The sequence below is a fragment of the Pituophis catenifer genome, unplaced genomic scaffold, assembly GCF_029215685.1.
Source record: "Pituophis catenifer annectens isolate HBS135680 unplaced genomic scaffold, rPitCat1.0.hap2 SCAF_12, whole genome shotgun sequence".
NCBI lineage: Eukaryota > Metazoa > Chordata > Lepidosauria > Squamata > Colubridae > Pituophis > Pituophis catenifer.
The window spans coordinates 17339916-17360977 of NW_027256892.1; the positions used below are offsets into that span (position 1 = coordinate 17339916).

The following is a 21062-nucleotide window of genomic DNA, read 5'->3' on the forward strand; positions in this document are numbered from 1 at the left end:
TTGAGCGTTAATGTGGCCTTTCCTAGATGAAAGATGCCAGTTTGAGGAGATTCCTGTACTACAGGCAGAGCATAATAAAGTACAGGTAGTTCTTGACTTATAACAGTTGGCTTAGTTGACTGTTCCACATTACAACGGCACTGAAAAAAGTGACTTCTGACTGTTGTGGCCCATCAGCGGCCTGTGTGGATTGTAGCTGATTCTGACACCGAGGAGGCTGGTGTGGTGTTGCGCCAGCAGCCTGTGCAGCTGGCACTCGAGTCAGACAATGAGGAGGCTGGAGAAGATATGGTGCCAGAGGCAGGGATTCAGCCAGGGCCTTCAGAACCTCCAGGAGCTCCTTTAAGTGAAGAGGACAAAGAGGAGGAGCCTCTTCTTGATGCACGGGTGCGCAGAGCGGCCAAAAGGCAGGAGTGGCTCCTCAGGAGGAGGTCTCCTCGAGATAAGGCTTGGGGCTAATTGGCTACTCCCTTAGCCTATTTAAGGAGGAACGCCGACTGAAGCAATTTGTAGGGAACAACTTTAGTTCACTCTACTTCGCATCTGGATTCTCTGCAAATTGCTTCTGGGCTTTCTGCCAACCTTAGTAAGATTGTGATTACTTTATCTTTGGTTTCTTGTAGCTGTTAAGAAAGTTTATTAACAGCCTTTGTTTTGAAAAAGACTGAGTTATTTTAGTAAATTAAGTTTTGTACAGACTTTGTGTGTGCTGTGTTCTTTGGGATCGGTAGCTGGGGCAGAACACTGACCTATTTTTCACACTCATGCGCACACGCCTCTTCTGCGCATGCGTAGAACCTTTCTATCCTTCCGACAGGTGGGAGGAGCCTCCCACTGCTGCCGCTACTGGTTCGGCGAGCTGGATAGAACCAGGGGGATTTCACCGTTGCCATGGTCACCTGATCAAAATGCTTGTCAACTGACTCCTATTTAAGACAGTTGCAGTGTCCCGGGGTTACATGATCACCTTTTGAGACCTTCTGACCAGCACAGTCAACGAGGAAGCCAGCTTCCTTAACAACTGTGTTACTAACTTAAAATGTACAGTGATTCGCTTAACAACTGTAGCTAAAAAGGTCATAAAATGGGGGCAAAACTCACTTAACAAATGTCTCACTTAGCAACATAAATTTGGGGCTCAATGGTGGTCGTAAGTCGAGGACTGCCTATAGCTAGTTTGAACTCTGCACGTGTAGGTCTGGTTTTTAGTTCCTGACAGTATCCTTTAGAACAACTTCTACACATAAATGATACCCAAACTGCTATCCCTAATTTGGACTCTCTTCTTTTTGCTGGGATGCCATCTTGCAGATTTTCAGAACACAAGTATTCCATTAAAACGAAGCAGGCCATTGGGCAAGCCACAGACAGAAAACAACGCGCTCCCAAATAAAAACAGCAACTCTTGGTCAATAATTTGAATTTAACCTCTTCAAAGCACTCCCAAGTATAAATGATCTCTCTCAAGGGAGCTTAATCTCCATTTCATGACAGCTCTAAACTGCATTAATAGCCCAGCTGGTAAACATCCAGTTGGATTCATTTGATCTGTTCTTGTATTTCAGCTTGCAACAGCGAATACTTTTCTGGGGCAGTACCAATGCAGAAGGAAGCAGAGATAAGGTTTATCGCGTTTCCACTTGCTGCTGATATACATCTCCTATAAGCCCCCACAGCTAGCAAAGCCAACTGGCAGGTACCTGTGAATTATAGCGCAGAAACTCTGGAAAAAATGGCACAGCCCCCTTCCTGAATGAACTAAAAGAAATTCAGTTTGATTTGATTTGATTTCATGGAAGACTTTACCCCATATCCATTGCCTTCAACAGGTTTAGAGAGCTGGCCAAATGTTTATTTATTTTTATCCAGGTGATGTTTTGCCCAAGGTGATTTAGAACTGCAGTCTAATTCAAAGTGTTTTTTTTTTAAATATAAGTAATATTTCATTTTACTGCATCCTAGCTCTCTATTATCGCATTTTAAAAACTGCTTATGGTGATCAAAGGGTCCAGGTGTGACCAAAAATTCCCATTTGAATCTCAATTGGCCACAAAACTCAGCTCAAGTCTACAATATTTTACAAAAATGTTTCAAAAGTCAATTGTGAAGAGGAGAAAAAATATATATCCTGTTCTAAGGCTGTCAGAGAAAACAGGATATAAATACCATAAATGCAGTAAGGCCTTGTAAACCGTGCTGGGGTATTGCATCTGAAACAGAAACTTTCTAATAAAAAAAAAATGAGGGAATTGTTATTAATATTCATGAACGAAGCAGCAAAACCAGAAACGTGCACTATGAATATTTATGCAGGATTAAGCTTCACATGCATGTGCTTTCAGACAGAGGATGAAGAAGAAACAGACGTGTTAGCATTAAACAGATTAATGCCCGACTTGCTCTCAGAGACTTCTTAGCGGAGAATACCAAGTGAAAAATCTACCTGGCACACTTATGCCAAATCAGTGAATCTAATGGGGAGAAAAATACAGCACCCCTTTATTAAATCCTAGGAAAGTAATCTCAGCTTTAGTTTCTTTCTAAATCAAAGCTACCCAGGAAGGAAACAAGAGTTCATGCCATCAGTTCATAATCGTGAGAGACGGCATCCAGACAGGATATGCACAGCTGAGTGTGCGTTTGCTCAAAGAGGGGAAATGCCATACCGTTAGAAGGTTTTAACAGGTGCAGAGATTTAATTTCCCCATCAGGAAGTAGCATGACAGCTCCCCACTGGCACGTTACCCGTGCCAAGCAACCCGATAGGGGCTTTTGCTAGAATCCTGCATCCCGTTCTCATCGTGCCGCGTTATCAACCCGGCTGGACAATTTTTTGAGAGTGATCTTCAAACAACCACCGAATCGCCACCACCGTGTTGCAAACAAATGCTGGGGAAAACCAAAAACCTCCGGCCAAGTTGCAGAAAAGAAAAGAAAAATCCATCGTCCTAAAATTATAAGGATGTGCAATCGTGCCACAGGATCGCCAAGAACGAAACGGGAAGAGGGCCTATCTTCAATTCAAAGATTCCACAGAGATCTATTGCGTAAGGCGACCATCCTAAGCAGGACCTCCAGAGAATATTTCGAGCATGGCATGAAGAATGAGCTCTGCACGGTGTGAGGAGGGACACATCCTTGGAAAGTTATTTCTACACGCTCTGGAGAACTGTTAATAGCAAGAGCTTCCATTTTACGAGAGGTGTTTCATTTTGAGAATTAAGACTGCTACTTCTTCTTTAACCCTACGCAGTTTGGGGCTGAAAGCCATTTTAACCAGACAGGATTGTCTTCCATAAGCTTTAAGGCAGATTTAAGGGAGGCCAAGCATCCTCTGTTAAGAGTAACCCTATTGGCATGCCTTAATTATACTGCCTGGTAAATCTGAAACCTGAAAGCCACTGCAAATATAGGCAGCCGATACTGGCAAACAGTCAAGCTCCGTTCACCAGATAACATCAGGTTAATGAAACAGATGCTTTCCCCTGCAAACAGTCTCCTAACGCAAGCTTCTAGACTGATCCGAAGCCAGATTTCTTGTTCCTGTGCCAAGAATGCAGAGGTCAGTCCTCATAAATATGTCCGCACATACATACAAGGTAAAAACAAAAGACTCAGGCGATTAACTCTGTAACCAATCTCTGGATAGCAAATGCAAATGCTTCATATACCACCTTAAGCATTGCTGATTAAGCTCTCTACCACTTATTTAAAAAGCTTCAGGCAAAACAAACAGCATTCAGCAACCTTTGCTTTATAAAGCACACAATGCCATGCCTTTTCCATACATCTCCAAAGAAAACAGACCCATGGGGATATTGTAATGAGGGAGAACCCGAAAGTGCTTTCACAAACACAGGCAAAATCCCAGTTATAAAATGGCCCAAGGGGAGGGGGGGGAAAAAAACCCGAAATCAGGAGCCAGCTTGCTGTTCTGTACAAGGTCTCTATTGGACAGCCACAGCGGTAGTTTAAGTGCAATCCAGTAATTGAATTTGGCCGGGGTTATTTTACTAAATCATTACAACAACTTTGAATAAATATAAAATGCTTTGTTTAAAAAACAGAGAGAGAGAGATTTGTGTAAATGCAGAGAGCAAATGGGGTGGGGGTGGGGGGGACCAAGTCCTGGCAGATCGATAAAATGCAAATATTCTGCCCTCCAAGAAAGTGGAAAAGTACATTTTTTTCCAAGGAGATTCGGGAGAAGGATGGATGCTGCAGCATTGTTCAGACTGGGTTAGAAAGGACGTTAGGAACGTTAAAGAAACAGGTAACTTCTCTTCTCCCCTCACCCCTCAACTCCGCCCCAAGACATCCAACACAGGCACAATTCATCTCAACAAGGATCCCATTCATTTGAATTGCATTTTTCTTCGTCACCACTACCCTGTGAAATCCCACCAGGGAACCCATCGGTGTGCAACAGCATCCGGGAGGCTCCCCCACCTCTGCCTCCTTGCACTTATCTGTCATCCCTGACAGCCTGGTAAAACTAGCAGGATGGGAAGATGAAGGAGCAAAAAGGGAGATTTTCTTTTGCTTCTTCTTCTTTTGAACTGCCTGAAAAGGGGGGGACATAAAGCCACCTTTGTAGTGGGAGGAAAGGAGAAACACCCGAAAGGTGCAAAGCTGAAGCTGGGAAACGGCTTTAGGCAAATGGAGAAGCCACCAAGTGAAAAGTGTACATATATCTCCTATACACATACAGAGATTTGTAATTGGCAACTCCCAAGTACATATACACACACTGTATATGTCTATGTGCGCGTGTGTATGTGTATGTGTCACAATCATGTTGGTCGGAAACATGCAGAAGAGGCCTTCGTCCTGCAGTGCATAGACAATGGCTAAAATGATTATGTGCATGTATATAAAAACAGGAGGCAAGTGGGTTGCAAAACGATATGTATATGTATACATGCAACTCCCTTGCCTGACCATATCGATGTATCTATATATATATATCATCTATATCTATCTTTAGATACTATGTATACATTATACATACATATACATACATATATATTTACACATACATATACATATATATATACTGCTCAAAAAAATAAAGGGAACACGAGCAGAAGACATCCGAGATCTGAATGAATGAAATAGCCTTATTAAATACTTTGTTCTTTACGTACAGTAGTTTATACACTGCTCAAACAACTAAAGGGAACACAAAACTACTGTGTGTAACGAACAAAGTATTTAATAAGGCTATTCCATTCATTCAGATCTCGGATGTCTTCTGCTTGTGTTCCCTTTATTTTTTTGAGCAGTGTGTGTATGTATGTATATATATAAATATATACACACACACACATACATACATATATGTATATATATACACATAGATATATATATTTTTCTCTCAGCCGGGTTTTCCCCACGTAAATCAAGATTTTTATACAGCGTTAGCTCAGTGAAATCCCATTCACTAGTTTCTAGGCTTTTTCAGACATCAGACCAGTATTTTGCTGTCTTTAGTCTCCCAATAGACAGCAAAATACTGGTTTGATGTCTGAAAAAGCCTAGAAACTAGTGAATGGGATTTCACTGAGCTATGGCTGTATAAAAGATCTTGATTTACGTAGGAAAAAAACCTGGCTGAGAGAAAAATCTACATAAAGGCCTACGAAAAGACAAGAAAATAAATATATACATATATAGTTTTTCTATTGAGTATATTGTGCATTGTCTATTTGTGTGTGTGTGTGTGTGTGTGTGTAGGCAGGTATATATAAGGCAGAGATCTCTGTAATGGTAGTTTAATACTCTGACGACGACGAAAGCTTAGTAAAATAAAATTTTAATTCTTTTAAATTTTTTAAAATCTTAAGTTCCAGAGTTCGCAGTGTGTCTGCCTCTTGTTTTACTAATATACCTGGAACATTTTATATATATATATATACACACACACACATAGATATACATGTATAGTTTTGCAGCTCATTCGCCTTCTGATACGTGCCTATATAGGTTACCTATGCAATCCCCGGAGTGTGACTGTGTGTCCTGTGCATTCCAGGAGGCGAGAGGGCTGCAAAGGGAAAAGGGACTGCAGGTGGGGGGGATACGCTGCAGAATCGGGAAAGAGCAGCCGGGAAAAGGGCTTTTGGGGTGGGGAGCTGGGAATGGATGGAAAGGGAAGCCTAGTTTTTAAAAAATGCCTCCGAGCCTCTGCAGAGCCTGGGAAGCTTCTCGCACCGGGACCTACGACGGGACGAATTAACGACCCAGGTTTCATTGCCATCCAGTGGGGCATCCAGAGATCCTCGCTCAGAGCCAGCAAATGGGGGGGGGTTGTTTCTCCTCGTCCCTGGGCAGCCGTGCAAATCACACACACCCCCCATGCAAGGATATGAAATCCCCCCTCCCCAAATGGGACCGTCCAAGGAGAGGAAACGCACAGCTCAAACGACCTTTCGCTGCCCCCCCCCTTTCCCGGCGGGTGATGGTCGCGCCCTCCCATTCGGGACGGGAGGCTTCGAGCAGCCCATTCGGGCAGAGGGGGGGGGGTCCCGACGCAGCCCTCACTGTAGCCCCTCGCTTACCTCGATGTAGCCGGCCAGAGTGGCCGCGGGGCTGCCGAGACACAAGAGCAGCAGCCACAGAAGCGACCGACCGCAGCACCCCATCGCCGCCGCCCGGAGAGCGTCCCCCGTCCGCACCGTCCCGGACGCCTCCATCCCGCGCCGCCGCCCAAGAGCAACTGCCGCGCGGAGACCGCGGCGGCGCCACCAGCCGCGCTTTCGTCATCGGTGGGAGGGGGGGAGGACCCGGATAGTCGCCCCGCCCCCCTCGTCGCCAGGTTGGCTAAGCGCGCCACGCGGAGGCGGGAGATAAGAAGACAGACAGTGCGCTCAGCCAAGAAGCCGCCGAAGGATAAAAAGCCTTTCTTTTTTTTTTTTCCATCACGCCCGCCCCCTTTTAGAGGAACCAATCAGGGGGACTTCGAGGGAGTTCGGCGTTCTACGCCCTCCTACCCGCAACGGGACAGGACCAGGAGGCAGCTGGAGCTTTGATTTCATTGATTATTGATGGATTACGAGCCTTGCAGCACCGCATAGAAAATATAGATCGATTTTCTGTTGCTGACCAGGTCCTCCAATCCTTCCAACGGTGCATTAAATAATGAATATTATTAATGAATATTAAAAGTTATTCATATCCCATTTATAATTAAATTATACATATAATATAAATAAATACCAACATCAGTAAACCCAATGGTACTTTTCCAAGGGGCAACTGGGCTTTCTGCTTTTTTTCTTTGAAGACGTTTCGCTTCTCCATCCAAGAAGCTTCTTCAGCTCTGACTGGATGGTGGGGAATGGAAGGATTTACACTCCTTTGTTGTGGATTTAATAAGACAAATACAACTTTTGGATTAATCAGAGACAATTTATATATTGTGCAATAGGTTCAAAGCTCTGTACATGAAGCGTTGAACAAAGACAGAAATTAGGTACAATGGTTTTATATCCTTCTAGACAAAGGATTCTGTTAACTCAGCAATTCATATGGTCATATACATTTGTCATTTTTAATTGACATTTCCAAATTACTGAGTTTCTTTGCAAAAACAGTTATAATTCTTTTTGTAGATTACTGAAGCATAGACTCAAATCATCTTCTGACGATAGACAACTTTTAACTCATGTGGATCCCCTTGACCTAACCAACCTTTAAGCTGTATATCATTAGAATGTTCCTTTCTTCTGACAACTTAGAGGCCTCCTAGAGGAACCAAAAGGATTTTGGCTGAGTTTGTACTTTTTCTAACCGGATGCATTGCTTTTTAGAATAGAGTGAATAGAAAGTTATCCAGTGGTCATCTATCAGAGCCCGCTTCATTTACATTACCTTGCAGACAGCTGGTCATTTGCATCCTTTTAGCATTGAAAGTTCCTTCTTGGAACTGTTGAAAGTTGAAAGCGTTGAAAATTCCTTCTTGGAACTTTCAACAGTTCCAAGATGGCTCCACACTGGTTTGCACTACTCAGGTGACCCTGATGACACAGATAAATCTCCAGATGACCTTAACGACCAGCTAATGACCAGCTGTCTGCAAGGAGTATAAATCCTTCCATTCCCCACCATCCAGTCAGAGCTGAAGAAGCTTCTTGGATGAGAAGAGAAACGTCTTCAAAGAAAAACCAGAAAGTCCAGTTGCCTCTTGAAAAAAAGCACCTTTGAGACAACTATGGCCTCGATGACTGAGAATCTCCATTGACATTCAACATCAGTAATAAAGAATTTTTAAAAATCATTCTTTTCTTGCATTAGGTCATTGCAAGGTAATACATCATTACCATGTGATGGTAATACAATCACAGCTGGGTTGAGGATTTTTATTTAATATATTTTTTTTGCTTGAAATTGCATCTACAAATAGCCCACTTTATGTATTTATTAAATTTATTTGCTGCCCATCTCATATCAAAGCGACTTAGGGTGGCTGGATAGAATTGCAAAGTTGCTAGAAAACTTATGGGGACCTAAACCCTTTTAGGGACACAGTGGTTCAGTGGCTAGGACGCTGAGCTTGTCGGTCAGAAGGTCGGCGGTTCAGCGGTTCGAAACCCTAGCGCTGCGTAACGGGGTGAGCTCCCGTTACTTGTCCCAGCTTCTGCCAACCTAGTAGTTGGAAAGCACATAAAAAATGCAAGTAGAAAAATAGGGACCACCTTTGGTGGGAAGATAACAGCATTCTGTGTGCCTTTGGCCGGTTTAGTCATACCGGCCATATGATGACACAGATATCTTTGGACAGCGCTGGCTCTTTGGCTTTGAAACGGAGATGAGCATTGCCCCCTAGAGCCGGAAACGACTAGCAAGTATGTGCGGGGAAATCTTTACCTTTAAACCCTTTCATCTGATGTAGGTTGCAATAATCCAGAAGCCCATTAAAAGGCAGATGTGCCATCTTTCTTGGCTGAGCCCTAATTAGTGTTTATTATTGCAATTTGAATTATTTCCTCTTTCTCAGAAAAATTAAATGGGCTTATAAAAGCTTAGAGTTTTGGCCTCAGGTGTGACTGTAAATCAAGGACTATCTGTGTTTCCAATCTAGTATATTTCTTGCATCCTATTGTCTAATTCCATCGTTGCCAACCAATGTCTAGAGAGAGAGAGAGTATAAAGGATGGCCTCGGTGGAAAGAAGTTTCGTCTCCAAGACAACACATAAATGTGGCTTAAAGTTATGTAAATAAAGATTTATGAAAATGCTTAACACAGATGTCCCCGTCCCCCCATTTACATGTAGATATGGGTAGTCCTTATTGTACGACCAGGGAGCCTGCCCCATGTGCCTGTATGCCATAATGGTCATAAAACCGGGTCAGTCACATGACTGACCCAATTTTATGATCTGTTTTGTGCCGGTCATTAAGCAAACCTGGTGGTAAGTGATGGTTTTCAGCAAAAAGGTCCTCAAATTTGGGCATGCATCGATGAGACACTGCAAATAGCCGTACAGGCATCCATGTTGCAAAGTACCTGTGAAGGAGATACTCCTTAACTGTAACAACAATTTAACAAGAAAGTCAACTCTTTGAGAGCTCCTGAGAATTTTCTTCTTACTTCAGATTTTTTGAGTATCTGCTTCAGGCAGGAGAATATTCCTATCAGAATGTTGGACCACTAAATCCCATATTTCAGAGAAATTCCATGTTTTTGTTCTCAGGGAATACTACAGAGGTATTTTACAGAACAAGCCCTTTTATAAAAAGAATTACAATGCAGTTCCTTAGGGATTGATCCGAAATGCAGTTTTTTCCCTGCAATTTGTAATACAGTTACTTATAGATTTTTTTTCACCCTCTGGTGGAATTTCAAAGACAACCTTTTGCCGAGTCGATCGATCACCTCACCTGCAACAGGGCTCAATGTTTAATGCCTGATTCTCTTTATCTTCTTCACGGCCAAAGTTCCAGGAAGGATACCTGGCTTGATAGAGAGACCTCTTGACCCAAAAGTTTGCATGTCAGAGTCCAAGCTGCAAAACCGAAGCTGGCCATAGACAGAGTCTGGAAGCAAAGGCATTCATTAACAAAAAAAAAAGGAAGGAACAGCTGATCTTTCATTTTCATTTGTTTACTTTTATTTGAGTCAACCACAGCTACGAGGTTCACACAACCTACAAGCCAGCAGGGGTTCCCAACTTGGATCTGCCCTAAGTTCCTTCGAGGGTTCCCAACACAGGGTAGATTTTTTAAGAGGACAAACAAGGGCAGTTATTAAACGCATGGCCCCATCCTGTCAAGTGTATTTAATTCGTTTCATTTTAATGCAATGTACATAAATTTTACTTTCTCTTCTTGCTCTCTTCTTGACTTTCCACATACAGGTAGCCTTTGACTTAAACTGTTCATTTAGCAAACATTCAAAGTTAAAACACCACTGAAAAAAGTGACTTATGGCCTCACCCTTAATGACTGTTGCAGCATCCCCATAATCATGCGATCAAATTCGGGTTAATGTCAGGGTTCCAAGTAATACCCCCAATGAAAGAAGACTCCGAGGCTTGAGTTTCCTGAAAGTTCCATTTTACTAGAGATGTCATATTGGCATATCTGAGAAAACCGGAATCTGAAAGTTCCCAGGTTTTCCCCACCTAAGTGAAAGTTCAAGTCCCTGCCCAGGACCTACATGTCCATCACATGGTCCAATCATCCACCGTCCAAATTGGAGAGATACCACCCAATCATCCAACTCCAGGTGCCAGGACAAGGTGTCCTTGATTATCTGAGAAAGGAATGTTATTTTCACTACATATCACCCATACTCTATGCAATCCCCCCTCCCATTTTCCCTCAGTAGAAAATGTGGCAGGCCTGAAGGCCCAAATTTAAAAGATGGCTTCCAGGTCTGACAATTGGGACATTTGGCAGCAAATACGTATTTACAACGGTTGCAATTTCCAGGGGTCATATGATTGCCATTTCTGATTCTCAGCTGGCTTCTGACAAGCAAAGTTAAGGAAGGAAACTATATTCACCTAATCAATGGGTGATTTATTTAAAAACTGGAGTGACACACTGAACAGCAGTAGCAAGAAAAACCCATATAATTGTGCATAACTTATCAACCACCTGTCTTAGCAATGGAAATTCTGGCCCCAATTGTAGTTGTAGGTCAAGGACTACCTGTATGTACTTTTTGGAATGGCCTCCTGGGATCTTGAACCAACAAGGATGTCTACTTTTCTGCCATCAACCATGTTGACAAACCAGGTGGTTAGATTCTCACAACATGATAAGCCAAAGAAAAGAGAACCATCGAGTGTGATGTCTATGGAGATTCTCAGTCATCCAGATCATGGTTGTCCCGAAGGTGTTTTTTCAAAAGGCAACTGAACTGAAGAAGTTCCTTAGATGGGAAACAATAAAGTTTTCAAGGAAAACCAAAGTCCAAAAAGCACCTTTGGGACATTTAGTGTGATGGGCACCTGCAACCTTAAGACTTGTGGACACCCTGGCAACCTTAAGACTTGTGGACTTCAGCTCCCAGAATCCTCCACCCAGAACATATTATGGCAAGGGTATCCAACCTTGGTAATTTTATAATTTATAATTTATAATTTTATAATTTATAGGACATAAAACCAGTAGAAATTGTCCATTCAGAGGGAGGAGAGCACGAGTGTAATATTTTCAGAAGTCCACCCCTGTCCCATCTCTGCAGTCAAGATGCAGAGCACGAGAAAGTCCAAGCCAGAGGCGGCCAACTTGGTGACTTTAAGACCTGTAGACTTCAACTCACGGAATTCCCCAGTATGGCGAATGCTGGAGTTGAGATCCACAAGTCTTAAAGTTGCTGAGCTTGGAGATCCCTGTCCTACAGTAATGTGTTCCCCAGTTTATAGGAGCCAACTGAAAATCCTAACCAGGCTGTCTTCTGTCCTAGAAATCCTAAAATTGCCATGATTGGATTACCCTTGCCATAATACGTTCTAGCTGGAGGATTCTGGGAGTTGAAGTCCACAGGTTGTCATCTTCCCTGAGTCTTGGCACCACCCGGTTTCAGGTCAACGTTCGGGGCTCAGGACCCCGTACAGCACCCCAGAGTTTGGGGGAGCTGGTTGAATTTTTTAAAGCAGATTCGGGTTAATGTCAGGTAACACCCCCAATGAAAGAAAACTCCAAGGCTTGAAGTTCCTCAAAGTTCCATTTTATTAGAGATGTCATATTGGCACATCTGGGAAAACCCGAATCTGAAAGCTTCCAGGTTTTCCCCACCCAAAGGAAAGTCAAAGACCCTACCCAGCACCCACATGTCCATCACATGGTTCAATCCAAGCACCATCCCAACTGGAGATGCCTCCCAGTTCCAACCCTCCAGGTGCAGGGCAAGTTGTCCTTGACTCTCTGAGAAAGGAATGTTGTTATGACTACCTATCACCCTTGCTCCATACAATCCCCCCTCCCAGTTTCTCCCAGTAGTAAATGTGGCAGGCCTGAAGAACTAATGAAAAAGATGGCTTCCAGGCCTGACACAGGTCTTAAAGCCGTCAGGTTGGCCACCCCAGGCTTAGACTTTCTCGTGCTCTGCCTCTTGAGTGCAGAGGCAGAAGGGGGGAGTGGACTTCTGAAAATATTATACCCACAAATCCATCACATGGTCCAATCCAAACACCGTGCCGATTGGAGATGCCTCCCAGTTCCAACCCTCCAGGTGCAGGGCAAGTTGACCTTGACTTTCTGAGAAAGGAATGTTGTTATGACTGCATATCACCATTGCTCCACACAATTCTCCCCTCCCAGTTTCTCCCAGTAGTAAATGTGGCAGGCCTGAAGAACTAATGAAAAAGATGGCTTCCAGGCCTGACGCAGGTCTTAAAGCCGTCAGGTTGGCCATCCCAGGCTTAGACTTTCTCATGCTCTGCCTGTTGACTGCAGAGGCGGGGGCGGGGTGGACTGTCATGAATAAATGCCTTGCCTCTGACCCAGAGCTGAAAGCAGGGGGGCTGGACAAGCCAGCCCCCAAGGTCCACCCTAGCCCAATAACCCCTCCTTACCTTAGCCACGCCCCAGGGGTACTTAAGGGTCAGCCATGCGGTCCTGCAGCACTTCCAGATTTGTACCTGCAAAGATAAGATGTATGATCAATAAAAGATAATTGATTCATTAAGAACTTGTCTATGGAGTTATTGGGCACGATCCTCGAACACATTTAACAATATGGTAGCAGAGGATGGTTTGATAGCCCAATCCTAATACTCCACAGCATGCAAGGGACCACGACAGACAGGGTGAATACCAGGGCATTCACCAAGAAGATGGCAGAACAACCTGCTCAACCCGAAACCACGCAAGGAGAGGCACCCGAGACAAGCGGCCTACTCCATCACCCATCCACCCCGGCCAGGAGCAACGAGGGGTGGACGAAGCACGAAACCTCAAAGGAGGAGATGCATCACCTGAAAGGAAAACTCCTCGAGCTGATAGATTCGTCACAAAGTAACAACGACCTCATCGCGGAACTCCGAAGCCTGATCAAAGGCTGCGAAGCAGCGAGCGAGGAAGATGAGGACGAATCCGATTACAGCGAAGGAGACCCGGTAAGGGAAAATTTCCCCCACCAAAAACCTACCACAAAGGCCGAAAGAGACTTCGCGCCCTTTTCACGGCGGCCATCTTGGAAGGCGGCGTCATCAAAAATGGCCGACCATCCACCAATAAACTCCCGAGATTCAAATTCCGTGGCGGGAATCGGGGCCTACTCCAAAACTACCGACCAAAAATATCACGAAAAACAAAAAGGCCCAAAACCCAAACCTACAGACTCGCCTACCGAGCCTGAGGTCAATAAGGCCATCGAACTAATCGCCGCGGCCCTAGGGGACAAGGCAAAAATACAAACCGCAAACCCCGGTGCCAGGCCGAAAAATAGAAGGGACCCTAGCGCGACGTGGGCCGGCGCCGACGCCCACCCCGGGAAGGCGACCACCATCGCGTGGAACCAGGACCACCCAGAGCCCCTGAGGGACCCACCCGCAAAAACGAGACACCAAGGGCGATGGGATTACTCACCGGACCAACGACCGGGACCAGATCCGTGGACCACGAGGCCATCCGCGGGCAGGGGATATCCATCGGCGGGCAGGGGGATCGGCCCGACACCCACAGGCGGCACCCGCACGAGACCGGGCCGACCGGGACCATTCGCGGCCCCAACGGGACTCCCAGTGTCCATCGGCGATCCTCACCGCTCTCCGAGACTCCAGGCGGCGATCTACGACGATCCCGAGCAGGCAAGGCCAACCGGAGAGGAGCTGAAGGCCCATCCGGAAGATTGGGGCCTTCATCCGGGAGCAGCATGGACGAGCTCCTCACTCCACGACGACTGGGGAGAAATGAACTTCACGCATGCGCAGCGCGCCCCTGTAAGAGAAACGGAACAAGACATAGAGCTACACCGACGCAGGCACATAGAGACAAGTCAGTTCAGACTTGCCACAGTCGTTCCTCTGCCTTATTGCGAGTATCCTTATGTGAGGAACCATGGACAGCGACATAATGTAAGTAATTTAACTTACAATTCAGGGAATTTACCCAGTGATTTTCCTAAACTGAGGCTAGATGGGGAAAATTTCCTAGACTGGAATCAACAACTCCAGGGCACCCTACTTAAAGAAGACCTGCTATCCATGATTACTGACCCCCCAGAAAAACCCTGGACTTTTGAACTGGATTGCATCCACCACAAGGCTTACTGCATTGTCATAGCTAGCATTACCCCCAGTATTTACCCCAGCATTGGTCACCACCTAACTGCATTAGAGATAATACAGAGAATGCACAAACTGTTTTACTGCCAAAGTGTTGCCAGCACCACCAGGCTATCCAGGGAATTCTATGCCACAAAACTCAAGGCAGGGACACCCATGAGCGAGCATTTACTATCACTAAACAATACTAGGACCCAGCTGACACAAAGGGGGGAGGTCATAAGCGAGAGGACCATGATAAGTATCATAGTGAATTCCCTAGACCCCAGTTGGGACACATTTATCACGCAGATAGACAACCTAGGGACAGGGAGGCTCTCACTTGACTTACTAACGAGTAAACTAATATCTGAGGATTGCATCAGAAAGGAACGCTCCCTAAACCGCAGGGAGCAGAGACCCAGCAGAAAAGTTGAGACACAGGGCAGGACCCAGAGCAACACAGAGTGCTATACATGTGGGTCAAGAAACCATTACAAGAGGGACTGCCCTAAAAATACCGGAGACAGGATGCATAGGAGAGATAGACTAGAACAAAGGACCAGGCATACTAGCGGACGCTCACCAGAGGCCAGGCACAGGCGTAGGGACTCACCTAGCCCTAGAGACAGGAGAGACCACAGGGACAGTTCCAGAGAAAGTCACACCGGATCCCTATATGGCATAGGGGACCAAGCACGACACGTATGCCAAGGCAGGGAGGAAGGCACATGGCTGCTGGACTCAGGAGCCACAAACCACACCACACATGATCGCAACCTACTAACCTCTTTCACGGGAGAAAGCTTTGTAGTGAAAGTGGCTAACCAAAATAACGTACAAGTAACAGGCAAAGGTAATGCATACGTACCAGGGATAGGTATGGTGCGTGGAGTACTTCTAGTCCCAAATATACCATATAATATCCTTGCCACCCTAAAACTAAGCAAGGATAACAATGTTGAGGTGATTTTCAAAGAAGGAAAGGCACAGGTAACCAGAGGGGGTAAAGGGATAGGAAAAGTAATAGTCTGTGGGGAACTACCATTCTTCCACCCAATTAAGAGCACACAACCAGAAGTGAACAACCACCAAGAGGCCAGCCCCAATAGCGCAGACAACGCAAGTGGAGAAGTAGAGGGGGTTGAGCTCACCCACATCACTGATGAACCCAGTAAACGGGGGACACCTAGAAAGGAGAAACCTATGATAGGGAAACCAATGCATGACAACTGTGCTCATCTATTGCACAGGAAATTAGGACACATTAGTTTCCCCGTAGTGCAGAAAATGCTGGAATGTTCTGAAGGTGTAAAAATAAAGGATTGTGAGAACTATCTCGAGTGTTCTATTTGTAAGGGCTCCAAATTAAAAACCAAACCAAGGCCCAAGAAGTCAGTACGCACAACTAATTCGATTTTTCAGCTTGTGCATATGGACCTAGTTGGACCACTAAGGCCCTCCATCAAATACAGGAAGAGGTACTTCCTCACCATAGTGGATGACTTTAGCCGCTATGGCTTCGTGTACACCCTAAAACACAAAAGTGAGGTTTTTCAAAAATTTAAGGAATTCTATGCAAGGGTAGAAACACAACACAACACCAAAATCAGACAAATAATGACAGACCGGGGGTCCGAATTCTTATCAAGCGACTTCTCGCGATGGTTAAAAGCACGCGGGATGGTCCACTACACAACTTCGCCATTTTCCGCTTTTCAAAATGGCGTGGCGGAACGAAAAAACGGAACGCTACAGACCATGATGAGGTGCGCATTAGATGATGCCGGCCTAGGGCAGCATTTCTGGTCCGAAGCACTCATTTATTCAAACTATACTCTAAATAGACTGTGGTCCAGCGTACTAAATAAAACCCCATATGAATTAATGTACCAAAGGAAACCACAGGTGTCACACTTACACATATTCGGGGTTACAGCAGATGTACATATACCCAAGCAACTCAGGCGTAAGGGAGACAGGGTATCCAGGAGGCTGAGGTTCATGGGCTATGAACCAGGGACGAAAGGATACAGGTTCATAGACAATAGCAACAATTTCGTGATATCACGAACAGCTGTTTTTCACGAAAACGCTAACTGGTCTAAAATACACCTCAACGAGGTGTCCCTTAACAAGGACGGACCAGGGGATGATCAAAAGGAAATGAAACACCAAGCAGAGAGGGACACTGAACAGAAGAAAAACAAACCCAAGGGACAGGAGATATCAGTGAAGGGATGGAAGGAAAACCACCCGATCATTAAAGTAGACTCACTCACCGAGAGAGAAGCTAGGTACATGCATGACACAGAAACACCCCCTAGCAGACCAGTCAGGACAAACAGGGGCAAAAGGCCAGAAAGGTTAGGGGACTACATACTATCCCTACATAATAACCAACTAACCCCCAACACATATGAGGACGTACTGAGGTTGCCAAATGAGGAGAGAGAAAAATGGGAACAGGCCATGGAAAGGGAAATGGATAGCTTGAGGGAACTAAAAGTATACACTCCCTCTAAAGTCCCAACAGGAAAGACAACCATAGGCACCAGGTGGGTCTACAAGGTTAAAACCCTAGAGGGAAACAAAGCACTCTACAAAGCAAGGCTGGTGGCTCAGGGATTCGCCCAGAAATACCCTGATGACTACACGGAAACATACTCCCCCACGGTCAGGGCCGAGAGTGTGAAGTGTGCACTCGTAATCGCATCACTGCTAGGATTAGAAGTGCACCAGTTCGACGTGCAAACCGCTTACCTGCACGCTGAACTCGACAAGGAGATATATGTGAAAGCGCCACCCAGCCAAAGTACCAAAAAGGGGGAAACCTGGATTTTAAACCGAAGCTTGTATGGACTCAAACAATCAGGGAAGCGTTGGTATGAGTGCCTATCCAAGACATTAAAATCCATGGGGTTCTTAGCCACTTCAGCCGACAACTGTTTTTTTACCAAGAAGTCGGACAACTCCCTCGAATATGTTTTGATATACGTAGACGATATATTGTATATCAGTGATCAAGCCAGCAAATATAGTAACTTCGCAAATGAGCTAGGAAAACATTTTACACTAAAAGTATTGGGCAAAGTAGACAAATACTTAGGGGTGCAAATCACGAAAACAAACAAGGGCTTTCAACTGTCACAGAAAGATAAAATTTTGGAACTAGTTCATAAATGCAACATGGCAAACGCCAAGGGGTGTGAAACGCCAATGCAACCAGATTTTCTAAAGGACATGTATAATGAGGCTGAGGCGTTCGAGGACAACACATTATACAGGTCCACCATAGGCTCTCTACTATACATTGCAAACTGGACCAGGCCAGACATCGCACTACCAGTTAATTTACTGTCAAGGCATGTGGGGAAGCCCACTGTGTACCACTGGGAGGCCATCAAAAGAGTACTAAGATATCTAAAGCAAACCTCTGAGGCTTGCCTGTCATTAGAGCCCGAGAACACCACAACACCCACACTCACGTGTTACGCTGACGCTGACTGGGCTGGGGATGTAAAGTGCAGAAGGAGTACTTCAGGTTACATATTTTTTCTAAACAACAGCCCAGTTCATTGGTATACAGGCAAGCAAGACCTGGTAGCCACATCCACCACGGAGGCCGAATATATCTGCTTGTCCAAAGCCGCCAACAACCTGGTCTGGTTTGATGACCTTCTCGCTGACATATGGGCCGAGCCAAGCTACCCTATCATCATGCACGAGGACAACAAAGCTGCCATGGAAATATCTAAGGCTGAAGCGGTGGGTCAAAGGTCGAGGCATATCGACATAAAATATAAGCACGTTAGACAGTTCGCGAACATAGGATTTGTGAAGGTTATACACTGTGACACGGAAGAGCAAACAGCAGACATTCTAACAAAGCCATTGCAAAATAAACAACACACGTATCTCACATCAAAGTTAGGCGTTCTGCTAAAAAGGACACCTCAGTCACACACAACGCAGAAACATCTCGGCCAGGCATTTAGAGGGGGTTTTGTCATGAATAAATGCCTTGCCTCTGACCCAGAGCTGAAAGCAGGGGGGCTGGACAAGCCAGCCCCCAAGGTCCACCCTAGCCCAATAACCCCTCCTTACCTTAGCCACGCCCCAGGGGTACTTAAGGGTCAGCCATGCGGTCCTGCAGCACTTCCAGATTTGTACCTGCAAAGATAAGATGTATGATCAATAAAAGATAATTGATTCATTAAGAACTTGTCTATGGAGTTATTGGGCACGATCCTCGAACACATTTAACATGGACTTCTGAAAATATTGCACTAGGGCTCTCCTCCCACTGAACAGACAATTTCTACTGGTTCCGCAGTTTGGTTACCATAAAAGTTCCTTGCAGAGGGCAGGTGCTCCCTGCAGGCATCTGGAAAGGAAAACTCCATGTGAAAAGAAATGGATGTGTGCTGCACCGTACCTCCCACCCCCAATGAAGTCCTTGGCAACTAAAAAGATGCATGAGTTTTTTTGTTATTCTGCGGCCACCTTTATTCCAAATGTCGATACCTGATGGAAATGATGGAAAGAAAAATACTCCTGATAGGCACCCTTATCTCAAAAACCTTCCAGTGGAAAGGAAGCAGCACGGGCCGGGCCTTCACAGGGTTAGGAGTGCTTTAATTAGAGTTTCCCCCCCGACTATCGAAAATGGAAAATGATATCATTTATAATAATCCAGGTGGGTTAGATAGTTCGTAGCCCGAGCCAACGTTGACATCAGGAATTGCAAAGCAGTTTGGGACGCGGGGAGAATGAATATCAGGCATGTAACCTGGTTTTTTTTTTTTAAATCACGAAGGGAGGAGATAAGCTAAGCAGAGGAGACAGCAGCATCGGATACAGATAAAAATGTTAATTTATGAGGACTGCTGCCAAGGAAGTGCTGGGTTAGAATTTTCAGCGGAAATTTTGCAAAGGTTGCCTGTTTCCCCAAGGGGTTTTTTTTAATGACCGCTTTATATGTGAGTGGGTTACAGAGTATTTGCTTGATATACGCATTATACTAAGCTATATAACCGCCTTGTTTAAGCTTAAAACACTCGACGGGGAGTCCTCGATTTACGACCGCAATTGAGACCAACATTTCCGTTGCAAAGTGGGATGTTGGCAAAGCGAATTTTGCCCCGTTTTATGACCTTTCCTGCCACAGATGCAGGGGTGGGCTTCAAAATTTTTAGCAAGGGGTTCTCTGTCCGGTTGCTGGGTGGGCGTGGCCATGGTGGGCATTGCCTAGTCAGCCTCCTGCACCATGGGGGGGGGGGGGCATTTTTGCCCTCCCTTGGCTCCAGAGGCTTTCCTCAAGCCTGCGAGAGGGTGAAAACAACCTCCCCAGGCTCTGGAGGCCCTCTGGAGGCTGCTAGGCCCGTTTTTCGCCCTCTCTGAGCCTCCGATCACATCCTGCACTTAACCTGCATCCAAAACAGGCCTCATGGGGACTCCTGGGAGGGATGGGGCAGGGTGGGCGGGGCCAGCCAGGAGTGGGATTTGGGGGTTCTCCAAACTTTCCACTTGAGAATGGACTTTTATGAAAAAGGAGGAAATGGGGATTTTGCAGTAACCTTCCCCTGGAGTGGGGTGGGAATGGAGATTTTACAATATACTTCCCCTGCCACGCCCACCAAGCCATGCCCATGGTAGTAAAAAAATTTGAAACCCACCACTGGTTGGCTCCATTCCTGCCTGTTTAGGGTCATCTACATTTCTAATGGAATAAAGCAGGGGTGAAATGCTCCGAAGTCTGCTACCAGTTTGCTGCGTGCACAAATGCGCGGTGCACGTCAAACACGTGCTTTACACGCAGGCGCACCGCAAGCACTACTGCGCAGTGCTGAAAAAGGAGGCTTAAGAATACGCAAGATCTCTGACCTCCGGGTGTTCCGCTGCGCATTGAAGACCTTGTTGTTCCGCCAGGCAGGGCTGTCAATATAATAATTTTAAATTGGGGTATTTTAAATTTTAGAGTTTTTAAAGCAGCCAAATCTATTTAATTATTTTAATTTTTAATTATTGTTGTGTCTTGTGTTTTAAACTGGCTGTACACCGCCCTGAGTCCTTCGGGAGAAGGGCGGTATAGAAATAAAATTATTATTATTATTATTTTCTAAGATAAGTGGAACAGCGAGGGGGGGGAACAGCTGTGCCACGCAGTTTAGATTCATTAGAAAACAAGATTTCATGCCTTCTAGAGAATATAAATCGCGCGGCACAGCTGATCATCAGAAATACCGGTTCGTCTGAACCGGTAGCATTTTTTTCCTACCAGTTTGCCCAAACCGGTAGCTTTTATTACTACCAGTTTGAGCGAACCGGTCTAAACCGGT

At 45.3% G+C, this 21062-nt stretch overlaps 1 protein-coding gene across 4 annotated transcripts in view; it reads right to left on the reverse strand.

The window, feature by feature from the left end:
* APLP2 (amyloid beta precursor like protein 2) overlaps positions 1-6713 on the reverse strand; it is a 68487-nt gene extending 61774 nt beyond the window's left edge. For 2 of the 4 annotated variants that reach the window (XM_070952491.1, XM_070952490.1), the window contains exon 1: positions 6561-6697. In XM_070952491.1, coding sequence (XP_070808592.1) covers positions 6561-6695 — 135 coding nt within the window. In that variant the 5' untranslated portion in view covers positions 6696-6697. Of the gene's footprint in view, positions 1-6560 lie in introns of all 4 variants that reach the window. The other 2 variants (XM_070952487.1, XM_070952488.1) reach the window with 2 other exon arrangements.
* Positions 6714-21062: the final 14349 nt, after the last annotated feature.